Source organism: Sycon ciliatum, chromosome 2 (genome assembly GCF_964019385.1).
Source record: "Sycon ciliatum chromosome 2, ocSycCili1.1, whole genome shotgun sequence".
Lineage (NCBI taxonomy): Eukaryota > Metazoa > Porifera > Calcarea > Leucosolenida > Sycettidae > Sycon > Sycon ciliatum.
In genome coordinates, this window is record NC_088644.1 from 25,219,993 (window position 1) to 25,244,725 (window position 24,733).

Here is a 24,733-nt window from a genome sequence, read left to right on the forward strand (position 1 = left end):
CGTACCTGCACCTACAAGTAGCGCTAAATACATAATTTTTGTTTATGCCTGTGACAGTGTGAGTCTGTGACTGTTGCGGCGGCAGTAGCTCTCTTCAAGTACCACAACATAACCTCATAGGACTGGGATTGATTCTGATTCATTACTACATGACTTCCTCTAATCTCTCATCATCAAGAAGGGAGGTAAAACCATATCCTATGTTTTTACAAGCATGCCTCCGCGCGAGTGAGGTGCGGGTGTCTCATGATTGCTTAGCGGCATGAAACTCAGAGTTACAACCAACCCGTTACCGCTGAGTCTGCTATGTTCTAGGCTCTGTCTTTGACAAATCATGTACATGTACATGTAGTAGTGTATGCTCCTCCGCCAATTACTGAATTAGCTCTTTCCCAAAGATGCTCGCCACTTTTTTCGCAACTTTTCGTTGTTTAGGAAGAAATCGCAACTTTCGCAACTACAAACGTTTGGTTTACATGTACACCGTGTACTTCTTCATTTTCGCGAACCATTTCGCAACTTTTCCGCAACCTTGGTAGGCCTAGCCCAAATTTGCCGGCAATTCTTCCAGCAAAATATCGAATTTTCCAACGAAAAGAAGTTGGTATGGTATTTTTTGGTATGGTATTGATTTATTTGAATTCGGTATCTCAACAGTACATTGTACAACTTGGGAAGATCCGAATGACATAGATACATAAACATAAAAGTGGAGTAGGTGCTACAGCGCTAGCGGATCATTTTATCGCAGATTGTGGGACTAAACAGTTTAACTAATACCAGTATGCAAGTTGCTGGCAAATTCCGAGCAAAATATCGAATTTACAGAGGATCCGGGTGTGTTTTGGCAATTTTATTCAAATTTCTTTGGTTTCATTGGGTCAACGTCGTGCTGAAATAGCTCGTGCAGGTTGTCAGTGGTACCTAAATTTGAAATCATGCTACCAAATCCGTAATACTGACACCATTATAAGTTTTGCTTTCCTCATCAGAGTCACCATGTACCATCCACTTTTACCAAAGTAGACGGTTCATTCGAAGCCATTTTTGCCACAAAGCAGGAGCAAAATGGAGCAAAATATCGGAAACGAAAGGCAATGCCTAGCAAAATATGGAAAGTGATCGGGCAAAATATCGAAGCGCCCTGAGCAAATTTGGGCTAGGCCTAAACCTTGGCCCCATGACATGGGGTCAAAAGGTCAAGTCACAGACTACATGTCGGACACATGCATACTCGTTCATTTCTCGCGTAGACCTACAGGCTACACTCTTCAGACTCATTTCAGAGAAAGTTCAGAAACAGTAGATCACCGGTAGTTACGATATTTGTGCATTCCCTTTTACGTGCACTGGAATGATGTAGGATACATGCAACAGGCTACTGGCACTAGTCACAATGATGTGTAAAGTAACAATTACATTACACTTTACAGTTGTGGTTCACAGCAGGTCCTGCTGAGCAGGAAGGGGTGTACGAGTTTGCTGCACTTCTGCTATTTCTGCTCCTTTTTTGGTGGTTGCGAAAAATTATGGCATCTTTGGGAAAGGGCTACCGCCAATATGCAATGCCGGCACACTCCGCCGGAGCCTATTACATGTACTAGTAGTACGCCTCGACCGTTCCTGGCATTACATTAATTTTTACAAGTCGTTGCTGTCTTTCTCCGAGGTCACTGGATTACTGTGATTACCGCTAGTATCATGAGTATGGGTGCTGGAATATGCCGCGTCCCTGCCCTTCTGAGTTGATGCTGCGTGTGCGGTTGAACCGTTGTAAGTAAATCATGCTGTGAGTGTGAGTGGTGGTGATGTCTCCGTAAGTGTCTTTAGCCCCATCCCTCACACAAACAAGTCAACAAAGAGGCATCTTTGGATTGAGGAGTGCTGGTTTCGAAACAACTGGTTTGAAGCTCAAAGTAGAGCTGGTGTTAGCTCAGAGCAGAGCTGCTGTTAGCTCGAAGTAGAGCTGCTGTTAGCTCAAAGTAGAGCTGCGGTTAGCTCAAAGTAGAGCTGCGGTTAGCTCAAAGTAGAGCTGCGGTTAGCTCAAAGTAGAGCGGCGGTTAGCTCAAAGTAGAGCTGCTGTTAGCTCAAAGTAGAGCTGCGATTAGCTCAAAGTAGAGCTGCTGTTAGCTCAAAGTAGAGCTGCTGTTAGCTCAAAGTAGAGCTGCTGTTAGCTCAAGGTAGAGCTGCTGTTAGCTCAAAGTAGAGCTGCTGTTAGCTCAAAGTAGAGCTGCTGTTAGCTCAAAGTAGAGCTGCTGTTAGCTCAAAGTAGAGCTGCTGTTAGCTCAAAGTAGAGCTGCTGTTAGCTCAAAGTAGAGCTGCTGTTAGCTCAAAGTAGAGCTGCTGTTAGCTCAAAGTAGAGCTGCTGTTAGCTCAAAGTAGAGCTGCTGTTAGCTCAAAGTAGAGCTGCTGTTAGCTCAACGTAGAGCTGCAATGCTAAATGGATGTAATATAGCGCAAGGCAGAGCCGCAGCAAATAGCTAGATAACACCAGTTGTGAGAGTGGACCCGGTTAGTGGGTACGATAATATTATGATGGTGTGAATAAGTTGGATAGGGAGGGATGGTGGGAAAAGAAACACTGCTGAAGCACGATCCGTTGTCTGGAAGAGCACAACAGGGCAAGCAAGATTTGTTTTTCTTTTCCGCAAAAATGGGCTGGTGCCATTTGTGATTACGCAGCAAAACAAAGCGCATGACGTCAGTCTTGAATGCAGTACAAAGCAATGCAGTGCAGTGTGTGCGCTAGTTCGGATTGTTGCTAACAAGTACTAGCACAGCTAGTACACCATTAGCCCCATCCCTCACACAAACAAGTCAACAAAGAGGCATCTTTGGATTGAGGAGTGCTGGTTTCGAAACAACTGGTTTGAAGCTCAAAGTAGAGCTGGTGTTAGCTCAGAGCAGAGTTGCTGTTAGCTCGAAGTAGAGCTGCGGTTAGCTCAAAGTAGAGCTGCGGTTAGCTCAAAGTAGAGCTGCTGTTAGCTCAAAGTAGAGCTGCGATTAGCTCAAAGTAGAGCTGCTGTTAGCTCAAAGTAGAGCTGCTGTTAGCTCAAAGTAGAGCTGCTGTTAGCTCAAGGTAGAGCTGCTGTTAGCTCAAAGTAGAGCTGCTGTTAGCTCAAAGTAGAGCTGCGGTTAGCTCAAAGTAGAGCTGCTGTTAGCTCAAAGTAGAGCTGCTGTTAGCTCAAAGTAGAGCTGCTGTTAGCTCAAAGTAGAGCTGCTGTTAGCTCAAAGTAGAGCTGCTGTTAGCTCAAAGTAGAGCTGCTGTTAGCTCAACGTAGAGCTGCAATGCTAAATGGATGTAATATAGCGCAAGGCAGAGCCGCAGCAAATAGCTAGATAACACCAGTTGTGAGAGTGGACCCATGAAACCAGCACTCCATTAGCTAAGCACTATTGACGCACAGCAAGGGTCAATTAATGTCAGCACAGGCAAGCATTGCGCAGCTAGAGTTCAGTAGCTCATTACTCACCCGAGTTGGGGATCATGGCATCCATGGCACGGCAGCAAGCCGGGACGATAGCTGGCGCTATGCGCTTGTTGTAGTCTGGATGTAGCATAGACACGCATCGCTCTTTCCACTGACCTGCCACTCGGAAGAAGGAGTCGGGGGCACTAGCCATAGCAGCGGTGGTGGCTACACCAATGTGGACCGAATGCCCGGAGTAGTTCGACTGGGATGGTACACCGGCCGCAGCGACAAGAGACCATACTGTTACTGTGAATGACTGCCTGGTCAGCTGCTGTCTGTTCGAGAGTATGAACAAGAGTTGCTCCGGTCCCTCGCGACGAGTGACAAATGGGTAGCTAACAATGGCACGGACCGGGCAGTACGGCGGTACAGACGGGCCAATGTCACTAGTAACGCCTTTACCGAATGGGTCCGTCTTGGATGAAAGCAGGAAGAGTTGCAGGCGTCCGTCACCAGGGGAGCTAGTACAGCCCCGTGTGATGCCATTAGTGAATTCAGCGCACCGAAGAAATCCAAAGAAGCAGCATGGCGGCTTGGTAGAGCAGCTTGTCATGGCCATTCAGGACACTACTTTTCCGGCGTGCATCCGTCAGGTGTCGTAGGATTGGCATAGTTATAGGAAGGCGAGGGGTGAGTGCAGCCGTACCATGGCATCGCTGGATGCCCTTCAACACCCTCTTCAGAAGCCACGCATCTACTAAGGGGCCGGCAAACCCATTCTTCAGGTGGGCTTTATGCACCGCACTCGCATACACAGATACAGTTCAGGGCACGCTGATCATAGTTCACGCATGAATGTGTGTCCAGGAACGATGACTCGGGCAGCAAAAGTGAGCTTCCCCAGGAGGGACTCGAGTTGACGCTGGCCGATGCTGCGCTCGCTGATAGTAGCCATGAGTGGCGCACGGATCTCGGACAGCTTGTCCTCTGGTAGCCGAGCTTCGTGGCGCTCGCAGTCTAGGACAATACCAAGGAAGGTCAATGATGGTGATGGCCCTTTGAGCTGGGATGGAGCAAAGAGGAGTGCCGAGATACGTGAACGCCCGGAGGGGGATGGTGAGTTGCTGGTTGGCTGCAGCCAAACCAGTGGAGATATCGAGAAAGTCATCGAGGTAGTGAAGCCGGTGATCTATAGCAAACTCGTGCTGCATGATCCAGTTGACTGTTGTGGCTACTGAGTCAAAGACGGCTGGGCTGGAGCGGAGGCCGAAAGGCAGAAAGCGCTCGTAGTAGTAGGAGCCTTCCCAGCGAAGTCCTGACGGCGGACTGGGATCTGCCGAAATGCACTGCGTACATCGAGCTTGGACAAATGCACAGGCTGTGGGCATGACATGATGATGTTGATCGCGTTGTCAATGCTCGCGTAGTGCAGAGAGAGCGGCTCGGCAGGAATGCTGTCGTTCGCGCCGGTGCCTTCCGGACTAGACAGATGGTGGATCATTCGCGGCTTGCCGTTCTTTTTGGGGATGGCACCAATACCAGAGCGGCGCATGAACTGAAATGGAGGTGACGGAAATGGGCCTGTGGTCTCGCTGCGGGCGCAGGAAGCAGCTAATTGCTCGGATATAAATGCCGAGTGAGTGAAAGCCAATGGTAGATTATTAGAGAAAATCGAAATGTCGTGTTGGCCGGCAGATCCAAGAGTAAAGCCACGGCGCAGGCCATGGAGAACATACGCAACACATGATTGATCTGAGTGGTTACGTAACAGGCGGGCAAAGTGGTCAGCTAGCAGTGTGGTGTCTGCAGAGTGTATAGGAAAGAAGCTACGTACCGAGTCAAGCGATTCAGTAGCCATTCTGCTAGGAGCGGCGGGGTGGCCGATTGGCTCCGCGCTGCTGCTGGTTGCACATGATGCATGGGTGGTCCTTGCCACACTGGCTGCAGGTGTGGGAGAAGCGGCACGACGACGAAGAACAGCGACCTCCATTGAAGTTGCGGCAGATTTCTTGGCCGTCGCTGGTATGGTTGCGACCACTGGAGGTAAATGCTGCTGGCTTCGGGACGAAAAGGACACAAACCGCCCCTGGATGGACCGTCTTACATTGAGCGCATTTTGGGTGTGCATGGCCTGTGACGGCTATCTGCCATAGGTTCACGTCGATGGTGTCCAACCTCTTCGTGCCTGGTTACTGGGCCACGAGCATCCGCAGCTGGCGGTCGTACTCTAGCCACGCGCTTGGGAAGAACTGGCAGTTAGCAGTCAGGATCAACTGCTGGTACGCAATCAGTTCAGCAGTGCGGTGTAGGGCAGCAGCCGTGATAACAGACATGTATGTGGTCCATGCCTCGAGCCGGGTAGCTACATGTGTAATTATCGTGAACCTTGCGACGCACCTGCTTCGCGTCATCCGACTCAACGATATTTAGCTGGCTATCGTTATTCGGGCTGTGCACCAGCGCTGCAGCCGGAATGTTGGGCCGGAAGTGTGCAAGAATTTCAGGCAACAAACTTGAAAAATCTACGAACTCCCCTCGCAAGATACGTTCTTGCACAGCCTTGGGCACAGCTGGTGCAGGTGGCTGATCGGGTGGGTTACAGGAGCTTGGCCTGGCGTAGTGGCGGCAGCTGCCGCATTGCCTTGGCCTTGGGTGAGGAGCGGCACAATGCTCTCCGATAATGATAAAATGGCGGCCGACAAAGCCGACTACACCTCGTCCCGTACAGGAGCGCAGAGATCCGTTGATGAGCCCGCGTCACCTGAGCTGGCGGAGGAGGCATTGGTGCACGTCGGGCTTCTGGGCTCGCGAGCCGTGTCCGCACTGTCATGTTGCTGGTTCTCCTGGCCGGAGCAGACCTCACTACCAAGGGCTAGTTGTGCCAGCAAACGGTCCTGTAAAATACTTTTACTAAGTTTCCTTTCGGATTCAAGCCGCGCTGAGAAGGCTCGCCGCGGAGGGCTTGGCAAGGCATTGCCTTGACAGTGTCGACAGTAAGGTCAGACATACTGAAGAAATACAGTGTCGAGGTGACACTCGGGCTGGCAGCAAAGCTACGAAAGGAAAAGAAACACTGCTGAAGCACGATCCGTTGTCTGGAAGAGCACAACAGGGCAAGCAAGATTTGTTTTTCTTTTCCGCAAAAATGGGCTGGTGCCATTTGTGATTAGGCCACCCTTTCTTTTTTCGTTGTTTAACGTCTGCGCCCGCGTACCTTTTTGCCTCCGACCGGAAAAAAAAACAAGAAAGTAGTAGTACCAATATTATGCGAAGTTGTAAATACATGATTGTGTAGTTTCACAGTGTGCCTCCCGGGCATGCCTTTGTCTTCTGTTCTTTTTCTTTTTTTGTTGGCTTTTAAATATCGTACGGTGTGTGTCCTAGTAAAAATCCAGATGTAATGAATTCATGACATGCTAACTCCATGCTATGTACCTGTTTTGTTGGATTCATCAGGCATGTGCTCCAATGTACCATCAAAGAGTGTTGTTCTATGCCTGCAAGTGCCGCTAGACCCAGATATATTGTATATCACATGCTTTACTGGTCAAAATGTTTGATTGGGGTTTCCAGTTTTTGGAATGGGCTTTTGTGTTTTTTCCGCCCTCCCGCGTACCTTTTCGCGAAAAAAAGGACGTTAAACAATGAATTAACAAAGGGTGGCCTTACGCAGCAAAACAAAGCGCATGACGTCAGTCTTGAATGCAGTGCAAAGCAATGCAGTGCAGTGTGTGCGCTAGTTCGGATTGTTGCTAACAAGTACTAGCACAGCTAGTAGATCTACACCAGTGGGTGAATCTACCCCAGCCCCAACCACCTTGGGACTTGGTGGTGGCGATGGCTTATTTCTAAGGGTAAGCTACTGGCAGTTTTGGATGACGTTCTCCTGGAAGGCACAGGGTGTTGTTTTGGTTCGGGCTATTTGCCACTGATTTGGCCTTGGACTTCAACCAGGCACAGTTGCAACACCTCCTTCCGCTGGCCACTGCATTATTGTCATGAGCGTGAAAATGAGCAACAGACAGGCACTACTCTCCGTAGTTACTGGCAGCACCTGTGGTGTGCCCCAAGGCTCCGTCTTGGGGCCTGTTCTCTTTAACGTCTACACCCGTGATGTGAAATCGGTCTCATCGCCAATACCCAGCGTGCAATTCGCAGACGACATTGCCCTGTATGATTCAAAAACTTCCGCTGGGGAAGTCTCCAAATCCGTCTCTTCAGCTGTCACTGATCTCGCCATAATTATGGCCTAAGTCACGCGGCCTAATTTTAAATGCCTCCAAAAGCCAGGTAATGACTATCTCACCGCAACATGCTGGGCCTGAGGTCTCTATCGTGTGCTGCGATACCTCTCTACTGATAGTGAAGTCTGCGCGGTATCTTGGTGTCTTTCTTGACAACCGCCTGAGTTGGGATGTACACGTCAGCGCCATAGTGACCAAAGTTGCGAGGAAGATTGGCGCCTTGTGGCGAGCCCGTCGATGCCTCTCCCGCAACTCGCGCAAGATATTATGTAAAGGCTATAGGGCTTGAAAGTGATGACGTCAAAACGGCCAGGGAGTAGTAAGTTGACATCAGATTTCTATTTTTGGATCCACTAAGGTGTGACTTTGCTATTGCCTAAGTATGTGGGTGCATAGCAACCCACTCATGTCGCATGCAGGTGTGACTTTTATTTCGCCACCAGTTGTAACCCCGCCCCCAGTAGCCAAATCAGTCAGTTTCACTGGCTACATCACCATGCTGTGAGTAAGACCGCTTGAAATGTGCTTGGATCCATACACAAACTGGATCCAAGTGGATCCAGTTTTTGATTTTTTGAAATTGTTGCTATGCTGTGACGTAGCACTTTCAAGCCCTATTGTCATGCCGGATATGATTATGGTGCCTGCTGCTTCTCTGCAGCCCTCCGCGTGACCCAACTTCAGCGTCTGCAAGCCATGCAAAACCGGGCGATCCGATGCATTGATGGCAGCCCGCCATGTTCCGCGATGCAGCCCCTCCTGGCTGCCAACTCGATTTACCGCGTCACTGAACTTTTTAAACAAAAGCTCCTGATCTTCATCTGGCGGTGTCTAAATGACTCCACTAGCCTTGCTCTAGCCCAGCTTCTCAAACCAGCAGCATGCAGCGGCAGAAGTACGCGCCATCAGCATGCCAATGGTCTGCTCAGCGAGTCGCAGTCGGTGTGGCCAAACGAGATTCGCCACCACAGGAGCATTGCTGTGGAACAGTTTGCCTAGAGAGGTACGAACCGTATCTAGATTGCAAGATTTTAAGCTAGCCTGCCTTCCTTATGTATGCCTGGAATAGGTTGTGTTTCGTCAGGTTTTGACATGTTCCTTTTCTTCTCAGTATTCTCGCTCGCATAGTACTCCACTTCTATGATAATATTGCCTATGCTGTTGCTCATTAGGATTTTGGCAAATTCTATCCTTCGCTTTCATATAACTGGGCCAGGAACCCGTTTGAACTTGCGAAGTAAAATAAAATCAATCAATCGATCAGTCTATGTCAGTATGTGGTTAGTTTGTAGCTAGCGAAGTAACACCTCGTTGGTTCCTAGCTTAGGCTTGGCCGGCTAGGTCCTAGCACAGTAGCAGTAGGACGGATCTAGGAGTGATTACACTCTAGTCACGGATTACCTTGATCCTGCCCCCTTTCCCCAATGCTGAGCGCTGGTATCGGTCCCGGTGCCGGGTGACTGAGAACACTTATTAGTATTACATTTTTGTTGCGTTATCGTTGGACAACTACTAGTACATGTAATGTACAATGTTATGTACAAGTCATGTACTAGTATGTATTTCATTATGCTGCCCGGTATCGAGCTTGCGACGGCGTGCAACACTGATATACTAGTAGTGTACTGTACTCGTAGTAGTATTCAGGTTTTTACAGTACCGTTTCTATGGTTGTAGCCAATGAGCAACGATGTTTGTCTCCATTTGATGTGTCGGGAGTTGTCCGTCAAGAAACACGTTAGCTGTGTTTCCCTTGCGATTGAAGATGATTGACAATGCTAGTGCTGAGAAGCTGCAGTCTATTAACTTAATATTAGGGCAGGTACAAAATGTACTTGTTGAGGTCTGCTTCCCTTGTGTACGTTTTCGCCTTGAGAAACAGGACCAGCTGCAAGGTTGGTTGGCGTTTCAGGTCTCCCTGCAGACGTTCAAGACAGTAGTGAGTTAAAATAGTTTTGGAGAAGCGAGACAAATTTAGTCCTCGTCGGAGATGGGCAAGGACTTCGAAAAATGCCAATGGTTAGTGCACATGTGCGGCGCGATGATTAGTCCATCGGCCAAATCTCAGAAAGGGCCTCTTTCGGCGAAGGTGATGCACTGAAGCTCCAACTAAACGCCCTTTGGCACACTAGCTCATGAGACCCCATAGAATACGAATCCGATTGTTGGACGTTGCCAATCCAGTCCAGGATAGTCGAACTGGGTCGAATACCTTCTTCCGATTTTCGTAATTTCGTCCACCATTACATCTTTCTCATCGACTTTTTTTCGCTTGGAAAATGTTCTTGAGCCGCTGAGCAGAATCTACGCACGCTCGAACACTTGAAATGCCTGCATGTTGACGGTTCGCAAGATTCTAGCGAGCTTGGTGGAAATCTATTATTTATTTTGACATTTTTGGGGGAATCTGAATTAGAACGGTGGAAGCTCATTCGGAGAAGACGGCGTGTCGCCGCTGTAGGATTGTCGCTACTGTGTTTCAGACGTATTTGCTTGAACGTGCTATTGAGGATGGACAGAAGATGAAGTGACGGCTTTCTTGAACACGGACGTTGTGTCTACATTGTAGCTGAAACATCTCATCTGGCGTCTAGAACGCAATTATTATGAGTTGTGAGTGCCAGCTGAGCTGAACACAAGCTGGATACCATTCGTCAGCTGGGAATTTGCATCGAAGCTCTTGATAGCCACGATAAGCATAATTATACAGAGGTAACCTTGTTTGACTCAATACGCATGCAGGTGATACCACTAGTGGCACTACAATGTAAATGGTGCAAAATTGATGCAACAGCGAATATGTACTTCGCACAATCACGAACAATTGTAAGGCAAGTGTTCATGCCTGTCATAGAAGAATTTCAGCCCGGAAGTCTTGTTGTCATGGTCATAAATAATACAGGACTTGAGTTGGCTCTGGACATAAACACACTTGTGGTGAATACGGTCATTATTGCGAGAAAAATATTTAGCCACTGTATGTTAACACCTGATGCCGCACTACACGCAATATTTCATGTACATGTATGTGAGACTCAATTGCATCCACAAGGCCGTAGATGCATGTAAGCACACAATGCTGTACAGTATAAGTAGTAGTCGACATGTGGTGCCTTCCTGCTGCACATGCGGCAAGTTGGCAACGACACATGACCTATCTGCACCGCACAGCGTGAGCTAGGAATATTGCACACATAGTGCTATTCGTGTTCCGATATCGTTAAGCCGGTATACATGTACTAGTATCCTTATACATGTACCTGGTCACTCGATAGGCGATGCCGACTGTGCTCATCTTATCCATATTACCCGACAGGCTATAGCACATTGCGTCAGATCACTATGCAACAAAACAAGAGCTTTGCCGGGGCGAATATACACTGAAGCAAAGTAGGTTTCAAGTTTCAACGGTACAGCACTAGTCACGATGAGGGGAGTTACGAGGATGGTTAGGCCGTGACACATAGATGATGATTGTTAATGATTCATGCACGGTGAAAAATTACCACCAATGGCGATGATATTGCTTTCACAACAATGACATCAGTAGGAGCAGTGACACAACCTTACTGCTCCAAGTAGGATTTACAAGCGAGTGAAGGGAGAGCAGACTGGGTCTAAGCAAGGAAGTAATCGGCATCAGAGGTGAGCTTGCACATCAGAAAACAGATGATGATCACCAAACACAGAGAAGTTGGCTATGTGTATGTTTGTGTCACTGTGTGTGCATGTGTGTGTGTGTGTGTGTGCATGTGTGTTTGTGTGTATGCACGCACATCTGTGTGTGAGAGAGAGGCAGACAGACAGATAGCATATGGTGGGAGGGATCAAGGTCTGACCTCAGAGTTAAATGCTGACGGTGTACGTGTGGAATAGCAACAGTGCGAAATCGGGCAGGGTGGTTAATGGCCCACACTGGAGCCGAGTAGGAGCGCAAGTGGTTGAGGGCTAGCACAGGAGTAGCAGCAGCTCCAGCCTAGGAAGATCAGCTTCTGGATGAAAATCTCCCGGACACAGTAGGTACCAAGCTTCACTAGCAGATTGCCGGCAGGGGTGCACGGCGAGCACCCGTACATTCCTCAAGCCACCAGAGCCGCAGTACTTGGACACGATCCAGGTGCTTACCCGCCAACAATGCTGAGAAGGCACTGGAGCCATACAGGAACTTATGATCGAGCATGACCACAGACTTGAAATACAGGGTCCGGCGTTGAATACTGAGACAGCGACGTCTCCTCCACAGAACACCACTCAGCCCCACCATTGCGTTATTTTCGCTTTTTCATGATTTTTACAATTGTGTTAGAGCACACAGCACTCGATGCAACATTTACCAGTGACTAAATAACTCCGCGTCTCCGACCATAACTGCAGCGTTCCCGTGAGCCTGTTGGATTTCCGTCAGCCTGTTGAGATTATCTTCATCTCGTCACATGTGAGCCTGTGTGTTTCATCCGTATCGTGGCACAATTACACAGACACGATTTCCAACTCAGGCCGGTTCCGTTGCTCGAAGGGTTGGCGGTAAGAATTGCTACGCCGTCTGTGGCTGCATGGGAACTTGGCGAGTCGTCGTCTTTCTCCATAAATCCTGATCGTCACGCGAACAACAGCCACTATTGCCTAAAAACTACGACACAACAGTATCAAGCTCGCCCCAGCAGAGAAGGACACGAATGACGAGCGCTAAGACGGAGAAAGAGAGACAGGGTTAGCGAGAGCTGACTAGTGCAGGTACGCTGTCATCTCCTGAGGTGGTGGGCGAAGCAGCGAAGTGAAACGAAGGAAGATAGAACTTATTAGAAGGCATACGGAGGCACCAAAACCTATTGCCTGTCACATACTAAGTGCCATTTAGGGTTGACAGCTGTCAGCTGACAGCCTCAAAAATTTGAAAATCTGCTCAAAAAACTCTCGATCAGAACTCTGCGCACTCTCAAATGGAGCGCACAGTAAAAAACTCGGCGACGAAGAACGCTTCGTATCGACGCCCTGGACTGAATTCGGCACGTCCAACAAACGGAATAGTGTTCTCTGATATATTCTCTACGTGCTGGGTATGGTCGCGTTTAGTTGGAAGCTCAGTGCATCACCACTTTCGATTTTGAGACTTGGCCGATGGACTAGATGTACGACTGCTGTTCTTGACCGCTGGCCGGCCGCTCGTTGTCCGTTACCTGGCAACGACTAGCACGTGCCATGTCTGAAAGTCAGATCATGCGCGACATACCTGTCTCGTCTGTGTTATTCTATAATACTGTTACTAGTGTTAGTGTGTATCCTTGGTGCCTGGCTGCATATTGGCCTCCAGGCCGGCCGGGAAGTCGAATGGTCCGCGCGAAGACGAAACTCGTTTTGCTTCTACTAGTACTAGTAGTAGTACTACACTTCGTAGTTCTACAGCCGAGCGGTAACGTAATAATAATGCAGTGGACGAACATGATCGATGTTTCGGACGTAGATTCTACGTGCTTGCGGAGGTGCTACCCTACGTTGTCCTAGGTAAGAGCGACGGAGTTCACTAGGATAGGTGAAGTGTGAGATGTGCGCAAAGAACTAAAGTACTTGTACAATGTCGTGTTACTAAACACCCGCCATCTCGCTGGAATCTGCCTCAGCTGGATAGCCACTGACGAGGTTTTCGTGTAACTGTGTCTGGCAACAAATAATTATTATTAATTTTTTTGAAGATGGACTCAACACTGCAGTGGCAACCAGGATTCTAGGCTTAGACGAGTCAGAGCACGGTTGCGATACATGCATCACTTCGTCTTCTGACTCATTCATTTTAAAGCTGTGTCCATCATGAACTGGCGCGTGTACACCGATGGTTTGCGGTTCATGCGTGCCCAAACGCGTGTTCAGTACAGGCTTTCACAGCCAATTGGAGGGGTAGATTACCATGATTGATTGATTTTTGTTAAGTCCATAACCCCAATGGCCAGGAAAGTAAAGTTTCACCACTGTTGTAGTCTTCTGGGTGCAAAGTCGAATGGCCTTGGTCCGAGGAAGCTGAGACGCTCCCTTCTTCTCGATCGAACTCGCACACTGGGTGACTGCGCCCTACCACATTTGTAGATAGGGAGTTTGTGCAGAAAAAATACTTTTAAACTTCTTATAGAAGCACGGCTGAACGTGAAACTCCCAGAGCCTGTAGCATTCTGGATGAAAATCTTGGTTTGAGGAGGCTGCGATACAGTGTTTGGCCCTGAACGCGGTCGAATCATGGTCCCATACCTATGCGCTGTACACCCGTGCCAGTGCAAATAAGTACTGCTTGCACCTTCAGTTGCAAGTACTGTTACAGGATAAGTCTAGTCGCAAGACACCATGTTTGATGGCCCAGAGATTATCTCCTTTCAAGGACGGACCTGTACCGGGTAACCGAACATTCACGAACTGGGTGATGATGCGATTTTTTGATGTATGCCCTTTTCTGCTCTCACTGTCTATACATTTGTCTATGTATGCACAACAGTACAGTAGTCAAAAAGCAATGGTAAACCAGATGTAACTCCGAGTTTGGTCAGCGGCTCCTGCACCCACCCGACAACTAAATTTGACTTGTGACTCACTGGGGGTAAAGACCAGTCGTTAGGGAGATAGCGTGAGGAGGTCGGTAGCACACAATATAGATGTAACAAGCTTGCATTTCTCTTCCTCCTTCCCAGTTCAAATGCTGGAATACTATTCTGCTGTTGTTTCTGGGGTTTTATTGCAGCCTCTTCCTGGAAAAGGTGCGCTAACTCTCTGCTTCACCGCCTCCAAGATTTGGAGTAGAAAGCATGCAACAGACGCGGTTTGTACCACTGGTGTCTCTTATCTGCATTGCTACTGTAATGTTCATCTTCTGGACATCACGAGTCCTCTCGAAATGTTCGCAGCGCTCAACGCTCGTGATGGTCAGAGAGCCAGGCAAAGTAAGGGAACAGCGCATTGCCGCCGGGGAGACTGTGTCTGATTCACTGGAAGAATCGCAATGCTTCTCAGTTTGGGAGCTTCTTAACTCAGAGTATGAGCTGGTAAGGTGAAGTGATTATTGTTTTGTAATCGTTTTTCTTTATTAAAGGCTTTGTCTTTTTTTACTATGATTCGAGTTAAAAAAAAGGGTTAAGTTCGGGAGGGAACATTTGCGGATCCTAGTGGATTGCATTGGTGCCGAGGAGTATGTCACAAGCCGCTTTTAGGTGCTTACTATATGGCGCGCTGACAATGTATTGGTTCATTGGATCCATGCAGACTCACTGCTGCAAGCAGTTTTTCATTGGTCTGGCCATACCATAGCCTTTCGTCCTTCTTGTATGATATAGTGGGTACACATGACCTCCTCAGAAGTAAAACATGTGTTGATGACCAACACGTTAGTCCGGCGATAACCTGACCGGATCCGACGCGCCTGCCATGTGCTGCACTTGTTACATTTCAAAACTACGCTTGATGCAGTGATAGCAGTGTTAGGCCACATTTACACGACAACGATTGAAAAACGGTTTCATTCCGTGTTTGAAACGTTTTTGCTGTGTACACGAAAATGATAAGCTTTTTAGGTGTTTAAGTAATCGCTCGTACTTTTTCTTATTTCCCGCCACACCATTCTGGCATTTCCATGGCAGCGAAACGTTTTTGCCGTGTACACGAGAACGAAACGGAACGAAAACGATTAAAAAACACTTTGAAGGCCGTTTTTGCTTTGAAACGTTTTTGAAACGTTTTGCAGCATTGTCGTGTAAACGCTCTTATCAAAATCTGTGGAAGCGTGTTCTTTTGAAAACGTTTTTCAATGGTTGTGTAAACGAGGCCTTAGTACACTGAATACGGGTTTGTGACTGAGTCAATGTGCTATGCCCAGCCTCTCTTAACACAAACTGATCCGTGGCGTTGTTCACCGTAGAGATTTTATCTTGTGAACGATGACACCAATGTCATATTTTAACCATGTAGGGTAACAATGCACAGTTCTCGGAGCAGCTCCATATTTGTGCGCTGCTCCTGAGGCTGATAGATAGAAAAATCAACTTGTCTTTCTGCAGTCATAGCAAAATCAGTGACTTGTAATGAAATCGGAATTGTCATTCTCTCCTTCTCGTTGCTCCAGATGCACATTCCATCTTTTTCCTATGATGAGAGTATCTACATATTCAGTACAGCTATGTCAGTTAGGTGAGGATGCCTTAAATTTGATAGCTTGCATGCCGTCCTACTGGTAGGACCCAAGAAATCGCGCTGCAAACGTGCTTTTGGTTAAGAATTTTCTTGAAACGTTTGTTGATGTGAGGTCTTTATAAGGCAAAGTAATGGCGCAAAATGCAAGACTATGTCCAGAGCATTGCATATGTGCAGTTTTATCAATTGTCAAAATGGCCACACATGAGTCCTGTCGGAGCACTAGCAACTCTGTCCAAAGTGAATTTTGACCATGGCACATCAATCGTGGTGAGGTCCTAATGTTTTTCTCAGCCTACCATGGCCGTGGTATGCAAAATTCCATACTCCGTTGCCATGATTACAGTGGGCTATTGCCATGGAATACTGTAATATGCCTTGTACGATCACGTCTAAAATTTGTGGACTCCTTCCCTAGCTCCTTAGAAACAGTTTAGGGTTAAGTTTAGGTCAATGTTAGAACAGAGGCCGTGCAGCATGTCTGTGTATGATGGTCCTACCGGTAGGACCGAGGTCTATGCAAGCTATCATTAATCTTGAACCATTGGTGAATTTCTACATTTCTATACACATTCACAATACATGTACATGTTGTTACGTGTCCCATTACTACGGTTGTGCGATGTGAAGTCCGACCCAGAATGCAAAGCTGGTGGTGCCCTGAACCAGTTGTCATTACGTCACTGCATGTGCACCAGGCTTGTGTACATCGAGCAGCATTCACACCACCTCCAGGGTGTCGAGGGCCGTGCAAGTTGAGGGCGCCAAGTATACACTTTGGGTGGAATCAGTGACGAACCTGCAATACATGGATAATACCAAGAGTCCATAAACAAGAGTATGCAACTGTGATCTCTTTTCTATGGGCCAGATGCGCGGCGCGCTGCCTTCATTACATCATTCAGCTGCAGTCCGCGCACTGCGGAAAATCAAACACCGCACTTTCCCTCTGGTTTGAAATGAACTTTCGTACGGAACTGGAGTTCACGCGCCAGAATTCAGATATCGCGTAGGTACTGGAACGAATCGAGCAAAAACGGATGGGCTCGTACTAGAAATTGTGAGTTTGAATGCATGCTTTCAGAGCGTGATGAAGGCAAGTTACGTAATGAAGGCAGCGCGCCGCGCACTGACCCATAACCACAGTTGCATACTCTTGTTTATGCACTCTTGATAATACTTGTAGTCGTAGCACAGGGTTCTAGCTAGGAAAACCTGCGGGATGAGTGTGGGTGTTAGGCTGATGTCGAAACTGCGTTTGCCTCCCGTATGGTGATGTGATTTTTGATGGCAACCGAATATCATATGGCTAGGGTGTGTCGGGGACTATATCTGAGGCCCGTTCTGCATTACTTGTACAGTCAGACCTCGCTTATCCGGTCCTCTTTTATCCGGATCCCTCGCCATCCAGAAGAAAATTGTTGGTTACCGATTTACAGCATTTGCCATGCATACACACAGTATGTGTGTTCGATTATCCGGTTCCCTCGCCTATTCGGATATTTTTGTGGAAAACGGATGTGTGCGGTTTTAAGCGAGGTCTGACTGTATCAGGAATGAGTGTTGTCATGACTACCTAGGCTGCTTAGACGAGTTTCCTTACTGACAGTGTTTATGATACAGCTCGTGCATTGTGTGGTTTTTTCCAGGGAGCAGAGCGTGTACATTATGCTTCCAAATCCAGCAACAGAGGAGTGGCCAATGAAACATAATTTCAAAAGTGAGTGCATCCTTTCTAATAAAGTACGATACTGTATCTGACAGGATAGATGTAAGTGGCAGCGGAAGGATTTTTTCCAGCCATGCTTGATGTGTATGGTGACGTGACGTCATGTCACCATACACATCTGAGGGAAACATGGATGCAGACGGTGGGATTTTCGGTCTTTGACCACTTTGGTGTTGGATCTGATCCGCTACTCACCTCCACCGCTTTAGGAGCTGCATTTGCGCGTTGATCTTTGAGGGTGGTGGTGTTCCTACGGATGCGGGAAACTCGGTCCAACCAATTCTCTACGCAAACCTTTAGAAGAATAGACAGAAGTCCATGACAGAACTCATCATGGCTGTTATATAGTGAACACACGAGGTCGGGCCTCTTATAGCACACACGAGGTCGAACCTCTCGTTTACACTCAGCACACAACGATAACCAGTTTGTGGAATAGTGCTAATTAGAATGAATCAATACGCGGAGCATGCGCCAAAAAGAACAAGGAGCCAGCAGGGCAAGAGAGCAGAAGCCGAGAACAGGGCAAGAGAGCAGAAGAGAACAGGGCTAGAGAGCAGAAGAGAACAGGGCAAGAGATACGTCAGTAGACGTGTGCTTCATGTACTCACTATGTAATGAAATACTAACTATTGAAAGCATTATGTCAACCACATTCAAATGACAAAAATTTCACGGTTCGCGTGAGACTCGGCTGGAAGCCGGGCTTTCCGCATCCGTAGGAACGCCACCACCCTGAAGGATAACTGCTGATCTTGCTTGCATGCATTGGTCTAATACTGATGACTGTGGTGTCATGTATTTAGAGTCTAGTGCACGGTATTGCTTTGTGGTACAAGTATTACATTGTTCATGATATTCGTTACAACAGTGTATGCTCTGCGTAGATAAGTAGATTGGGTTGCAAGGATAGCATGTTAGAAGTAATTGATTGGAACATCTGGGCCGCTCAATTACGTTAAGAGCACACTCTCATCATTGTTAACAACATTGTTGATCATACGGGTCAGATCCTAGTGTTTACCTAGTCATGTAATTTCTCGTGCTGCTGTGTTCAGCTGGTTGGACTACTCTAATAGTAATACCTTAATTACTAGCCTTCGATAGCACGTGCGAGTGCGCGCTTTTGCTGCGCAACTGGTATACCCCACAGTGTATTTAGAATAGTCTTCAATAATAATCTAGTTCAGTGAGTTTCACTACTTCCTAGAACCAGTACAAGAAACACCAGGTCCTGAGATTGTGCGGTGGGCGTGCGTGTACGTGCCGTAGAAGAGTCTGATGGTCTTTCCCCTTCAGCTCTTGGTGCCGAAACCCGGGATAGGCAGAACGTACTGCTGTGGGTTTTCCTAGAGAGAGGTCCGGTGAGGAGTATGGCGGCGAAGATTGAAGGGTTCTTGCGCCCCTACAGAGGGAAGGGCGACAGCTGGGAGGTGTTTTGGGCCAAGTTCGCGTTCTTGGCCACAAACCAGAAGTGGGACACAGACGACAAGAAGATGGCGCAGCTTCCGCTCTACTTGGACGGCGATGCGTTTATGGTTTACAACGCCATGGATGACGCGGACCAAAAGAAACCGGACGAAGTAGAGAAAAGAATGAAAGGAGCGTTTTGCCTCACGAAGTCGCAGGCATACAAGCTGTTTGTTGCACACCGCTTGCAGCTGGATGAATCCCCAGATGGGTACATTGCCGACCTTAGGAGGCTAGAAGCGGTGGCAGGCCTTGGAAGAGGCGCGGATGCAGACAGCGTGCTCGTAGAGCAAATCCTGAACGGCTTACCTTCATCCATGGCGCAGCAAGTGCGCCTTGCTCTGGTTGGAAAAGGCGACGACGTATCGTTGTGCCTGCAGTTGGTTCGAGCATTGCAGCAAACTGGAACTGAGGATGATGTTGTTTCAGCTGCAAGTGGCGCGAGTGGCCCCGGGCCGGCAGGCTCTGGTACGCGGAATGTGCTTTGCTTCCGTTGCAATAAGCTTGGTCACGTGCGGCGAAACTGCCCGGAGGCGAAGTCTGGCTACGATCGCGGTGCTTGGAGGAGCTCAGCGGCGGGGGGGGGGGGGGTTCAAGTGGCGTGCGGCCTGGCCTCACTTGTTTCTTCTGCGACAAGCCTGGCCACTTGAAAGCAGACTGCGAAGAACGGAGGGCCTGGGAGGCCCAGAGGTCAAGCAAAGTCACCGGTCAGCCATCACCATCGGCAGCCTGCACGTCTTCCCCGCAGGAATGTTCCGTGGAACGAGGTGAGCCGGCGGAGGAGCGCTGCCTGTACATGGGGCATGGGAGCGAGAAGTCAGGCCAGCTGGTAAAAATCTTCGTTGGTGTAAGTGCAGCGTCTGGTGACAACGCCGGCAAGGAATCGTCCATTGTGAGCGCACGTGCACGCGGACAAGCGGTTGCAGACACGGGCTCGACGAGGACGTTGATCAGCCGTGCATTCGCGGACCGCAGCAGCCTCACGTACGACGGCCCAGACACTCTTGAGACCAACCTTGTGGCTCTGGACGGCAATCGAATCGAAGTTCTGGGGCATCAGTCCTTCTAGAGCGAAACGATGGGCCTGTCAACCTTCCCAGAGTCAAGGTACGAGCGCTTGTAGTTGAAAGCCTAAGCACTGTCCGTGCTGACGTGCTGATTGGAGCGGATGTCGCTTCGCGGTGCGGTGGGTTGCAACTGAAGTATAGTAGTGATGGACAGCTTTGCGGAGTTGTATTTGGAGCCGCAGCCAGCGACACTGTTGCAGCCACTGCCGATCGGCTGTCCCCGAAGGGGCAGGATGATGATGGTCGATCTGGCCATCCGTCGCGTCGGGTGAAAGTCAGCACCACTGACGAGGGCAAGGTTATGCTCAGTATTGCGGACGGTGTCGTGACCTGGAGCCCTGCTGAGAAGCAATGGGAGTTGACCTGGAAGTGGCTCGATGGTGAACCTCCTGCAATGCCGCTCGGCCCGGGTATAGGAGAGTACAGCAGGACGAACCTGACTCCGGAGCAAGAGCGCCTGTTTGTTAGTGAGGTGCAATCCTGGATAGACAACGGCTGGCTGATCAAGCACGACCCGAAGCTACATGGCGAGCCAGCATGTGTGCTGCCGCTCATCGGTGTTCCGCAAGAACACAAGACGACGCCGGTGAGGCCGTGCCTGGATTACCGTCACTTGAATAAAAAGCTCCACTCTGACCCTGGTTTTGACCCACCAGTCTGCGGTGACACGCTACGTCGATGGCGTCAGGCAGGAGAGGATTATGTTCTGCTCGACATTAGGAAGGCATACCTCCAGATCCGGGTTAGCCCGGCGCTGTACCGCTACCAAGTCGTGCTTTGGAAGGGAGAAGCTCACGTCATGACGAGAATGGGATTCGGGTTGGCGGTAGCGCCCAAGTTTATGGATGCCGTTGTGAAGTACGTCACCCAGCCGTATCCTGGAGTAGATAACTACTATGACGACCTGCTGGTCCCTAGTGCCCTGGTGCCGAAGGTGTCTGGTGCACTGAATGAGTTCGGCCTACCAACCAAGCCCGCAGAGCAACTGGCAGAGGCTCGGGTCCTTGGCCTCCAGCTGACCAAGTCGTCCAGTGGTGACACGTCCTGGTCGAGAAAGGAGCCAGCTGCCATGACCTTGGAGCGTCCGGCAACTAGGAGGAGAATCTTCCAATGGTGTGGACGACTGACAAGCCACTACCCGGTATGCTCATGGCTGCGACCTGCCTGCAGTTTCTTGAAGAGAGCAGCTTCGGCGGACGATGCGTCCTGGGATGATCCAGTCCCACCGGCTATCCAGGTCTGCTGCGAGGAGCTTGAGAAGCGGCTAGCCGAAGTCGACCCAGCAAAGGGAACGTGGAGCATCTCTGCTGGCGACAGCAACACATGGACGGTGTGGTGTGATGCGTCCGGCCTGGCCCTTGGTGCTGCCCTGGAGGTTGACGGCAAGGTGGTGGAGGATACCACGCAGCTACGACCACACCAGGACAAGAGGCACATCAATATTGCCGAATTGGAGGCGGCCATCCTGGGTCTCAATCTGGCTGCGAAGTGGAATGTGAAGCGGATTACGCTGAAGATTGATTCCAAGACCGTCTTCGGGTGGCTGAAGCAAGTGATCAACGATGTCCGACGAGTGAAGACCACTGGCTTGCATGACCTGTTGGTGCAGAGGCGCCTACACATTGTCAGCGATATGATTGACACGATTGGAGCCGCAGTGGATGTTGTATGGGTGTCGTCTGACTCCAACATTGCAGATGCCCTGACCCGAGTTCCAAGCGTCTGGCTTACTCGATCCGTGGGTAGCATTCCCGACGTCACCGCCGGCGCTGTGTGCGAAACGACAGTTGTTGGCCCAATTTCGTTTGACGCCGTGGCGGCAGCCCAGCTGGAAGACGAAGTGGTGCAGCGTGTCGCCAGCCAGGTGGCTACCGATCGGCGGTTCGCGATGCTGGTTACAGGAGCGTGGCAAGTCAGCTCGTCGTCGAGGATGGCGTCCTGCTCCGAAGCGTTAAGCTGCCTGTTGAGGGTGAAATCCTCGTTCCTGTCATCGCTAAATCCGCGGAAGAGTCTGTTATTAGCGCTGCCCACACCAACTCCGGCCATGCCTCATGGCAGAATATGTACGAGATGTTGCGTGAACGCTGCTACCTACCACGCATGGCCGAGAAATGCCAGCAACATGTCCGCAGCTGCCAGCGTTGCAAGGCTGCGAACGCCGCAGGAGGACAAGCGGCGCCAGCGACACGACCAGATATGCCCGGGAGACCGTGGGGCTGTGTTCAGATCGACACCTTGGAGCTTGGGGCGAGCAAGAGCGGGGAAATCCACTGCGTCTTGGTCTTCGTTGATGCCCTGACGAAGTACGCCGAAGTTGTCCCGTTGCGTCGGCACGATGGTGCGAGCGTGGCCGATGCCATTGTCGAGTTGTGCTGTAGATGGGGAACGCCAGATGTGATCCGGATGGACAATGGCCGGGAGTTCCGCAACTACATTGTCAAGGCCCTTCTGCTTGTGTTTGGTGTTGAGGTCAAGACAGGAGCTGTCAGGCACCCACAGACGCAAGGCATGGCTGAGCGTTTTAATCGCACGCTGCTCGGCCTCATAAGGAAGGTCCTGGAAGAATCAACGGATTGGCTCGCCGAGCTCCCGGTGCTGATACATTACTACAACAGCCGCATCCACAGCGCCATCGGCATTTCACCAATGAAAGCAATGATCGGGTGGCAGCCTCGAGCATTGGTGAGCGCCCGCATCAACCTATCCGATCCCAGAGAGTGGCAGGACGAGCATGCAGCGAGGTGTGCGAGAGTTCGCGACCTGCTTGATGCGGAGATGTCCGAGAAAGACCACTGTGAATCCGAGCATGAGTGCCCGTTCGCGCCTGATGATAGCGTCCTCCTCCAGCAGCCAAAGAGGCGCCAGAAGTGTACTCCTCCATACCAATGTGGCTGGCGTATCAAGAAGGTCTTGTCAGGATCGACAGTAGTCATCTGGCGGAGGTTCAAGGGTGTTTTGCAGGAGAAGGTCATCAACATCGACCTGCTGAAGCGTGACGTGCCAGCTGCACCTTCCTCGGACCCAGCAGATGAGCCTCGCCATGATAGAGAGGAGGAATCAGCTGGAGAAGAGAGTGATGACAGCGGGCCATACGTAGTGTTCTCGCCGAGTAGCGATACTCCAGACGAGCGAGTGTTGCGAGACAGGTCTGCCATTCGACCGCCTGCCCGCTTTCGCACGCAGTAATTGCATGGTCGGTAGTGAGTTTCTACATGCCACCAGGCGGAGGTGATGAAGGATAACTGCTGATCTTGCTTGCATGCATTGGTCTAATACTGATGACTGTGGTGTCATGTATTTAGAGTCTAGTGCACGGTATTGCTTTGTGGTACAAGTATTTACATTGTTCATGATATTCGTTACAACAGTGTATGCTCTGCGTAGATAAGTAGATTGGGTTGCAAGGATAGCATGTTAGAAGTAATTGATTGGAACATCTGGGCCGCTCAATTACGTTAAGAGCACACTCTCATCATTGTTAACAACATTGTTGATCATACGGGTCAGATCCTAGTGTTTACCTAGTCATGTAATTTCTCGTGCTGCTGTGTTCAGCTGGTTGGACTACTCTAATAGTAATACCTTAATTACTAGCCTTCGATAGCACGTGCGAGTGCGCGCTTTTGCTGCGCAACTGGTATACCCCACAGTGTATTTAGAATAGTCTTCAATAATAATCTAGTTCAGTGAGTTTCACTACTTCCTAGAACCAGTACAAGAAACACCAGGTCCTGAGATTGTGCGGTGGGCGTGCGTGTACGTGCCGTAGAAGAGTCTGATGGTTTTTCCCCTTCAACCCTTCAAGGATCAAGGCGCAGATGCAGCTCCTAAAGCGGTGGGAGGTGAGTAGATCAGCTCACCAGCAAGTGGTCAAAGACCGAAAATCCCATTCACTGCATCCATGTTTTCCTCGTGCCAGGCCCTGAGTTCCCAATTAACTGTGGGTCGCAGCACGGCTGGAAAAAATCCTTCCGCTTCCAAGCAGGACTTGAACCTGGTACCCTCTGTTTCTCAATCATGATCTTAGACCATCACACTATGCCTGCCTTCAAATGACAAGTGTTCAAATATTTGTCGCGTCCCCGGCTCAGAGTGACCGGACCCCGAAATCACTACGAGCGGCGACTGAATATAGACGTGTGGCCTCACGACAAGCCCAACACAACCCAGGGGCCAACCAATATAGCTGGCTTGGTCCAAGTTCAACCCCACACGATCAACAGACAAAGACTGTTAGTTTTACGTTGTGAGTAGTATCAAATCCGAGCTCAAAGTAAACGAAGACAGAGAGCTGAGACCGAGTCTCGACTGCTAGACTAGACTAGACTAAGCTAGACTAGACTAAAAACTGAAGTAAAAGATAGAATGAGAGCTTCTTTTATAGGGTGCTTCAGAGATATATGGCGTGATCATTGCGAGGTAATTCCAGGAAATAGCAGAACAAGTCAAACCGGAATGTGCGCAGCCAGTCAGCAGAAATGCAGAATATACGTACGGTGATCATTCGAGAAGAAGAGAAAGAAAGACATCGAGAGAAGAAAGACCAAATTGGGATTTGGGGAGCCCGCTCACCCACGTCAGAGTACAATGTGAGTATATGAGGGTCACGTTGGGGAGCCCGCTCACCCAACGTGCCATAGTTCAGCG

At 49.4% G+C, this 24,733-nt stretch overlaps 1 protein-coding gene across 1 annotated transcript in view; it reads left to right on the forward strand.

The window, feature by feature from the left end:
• Positions 1–12,919: 12,919 nt before the first annotated feature.
• LOC135809336 (uncharacterized) overlaps positions 12,920–24,733 on the forward strand; it is a 32,467-nt gene continuing 20,653 nt past the window's right edge. The window contains exons 1-4 of the mRNA XM_065322667.1: positions 12,920–13,159; positions 14,379–14,679; positions 15,753–15,817; positions 17,470–17,540. Of these exons, the coding sequence (XP_065178739.1) occupies positions 14,443–14,679; positions 15,753–15,817; positions 17,470–17,540 (373 nt within the window). The 5' untranslated portion in view covers positions 12,920–13,159; positions 14,379–14,442. The remainder of the gene's footprint in view (positions 13,160–14,378; positions 14,680–15,752; positions 15,818–17,469; positions 17,541–24,733) is intronic.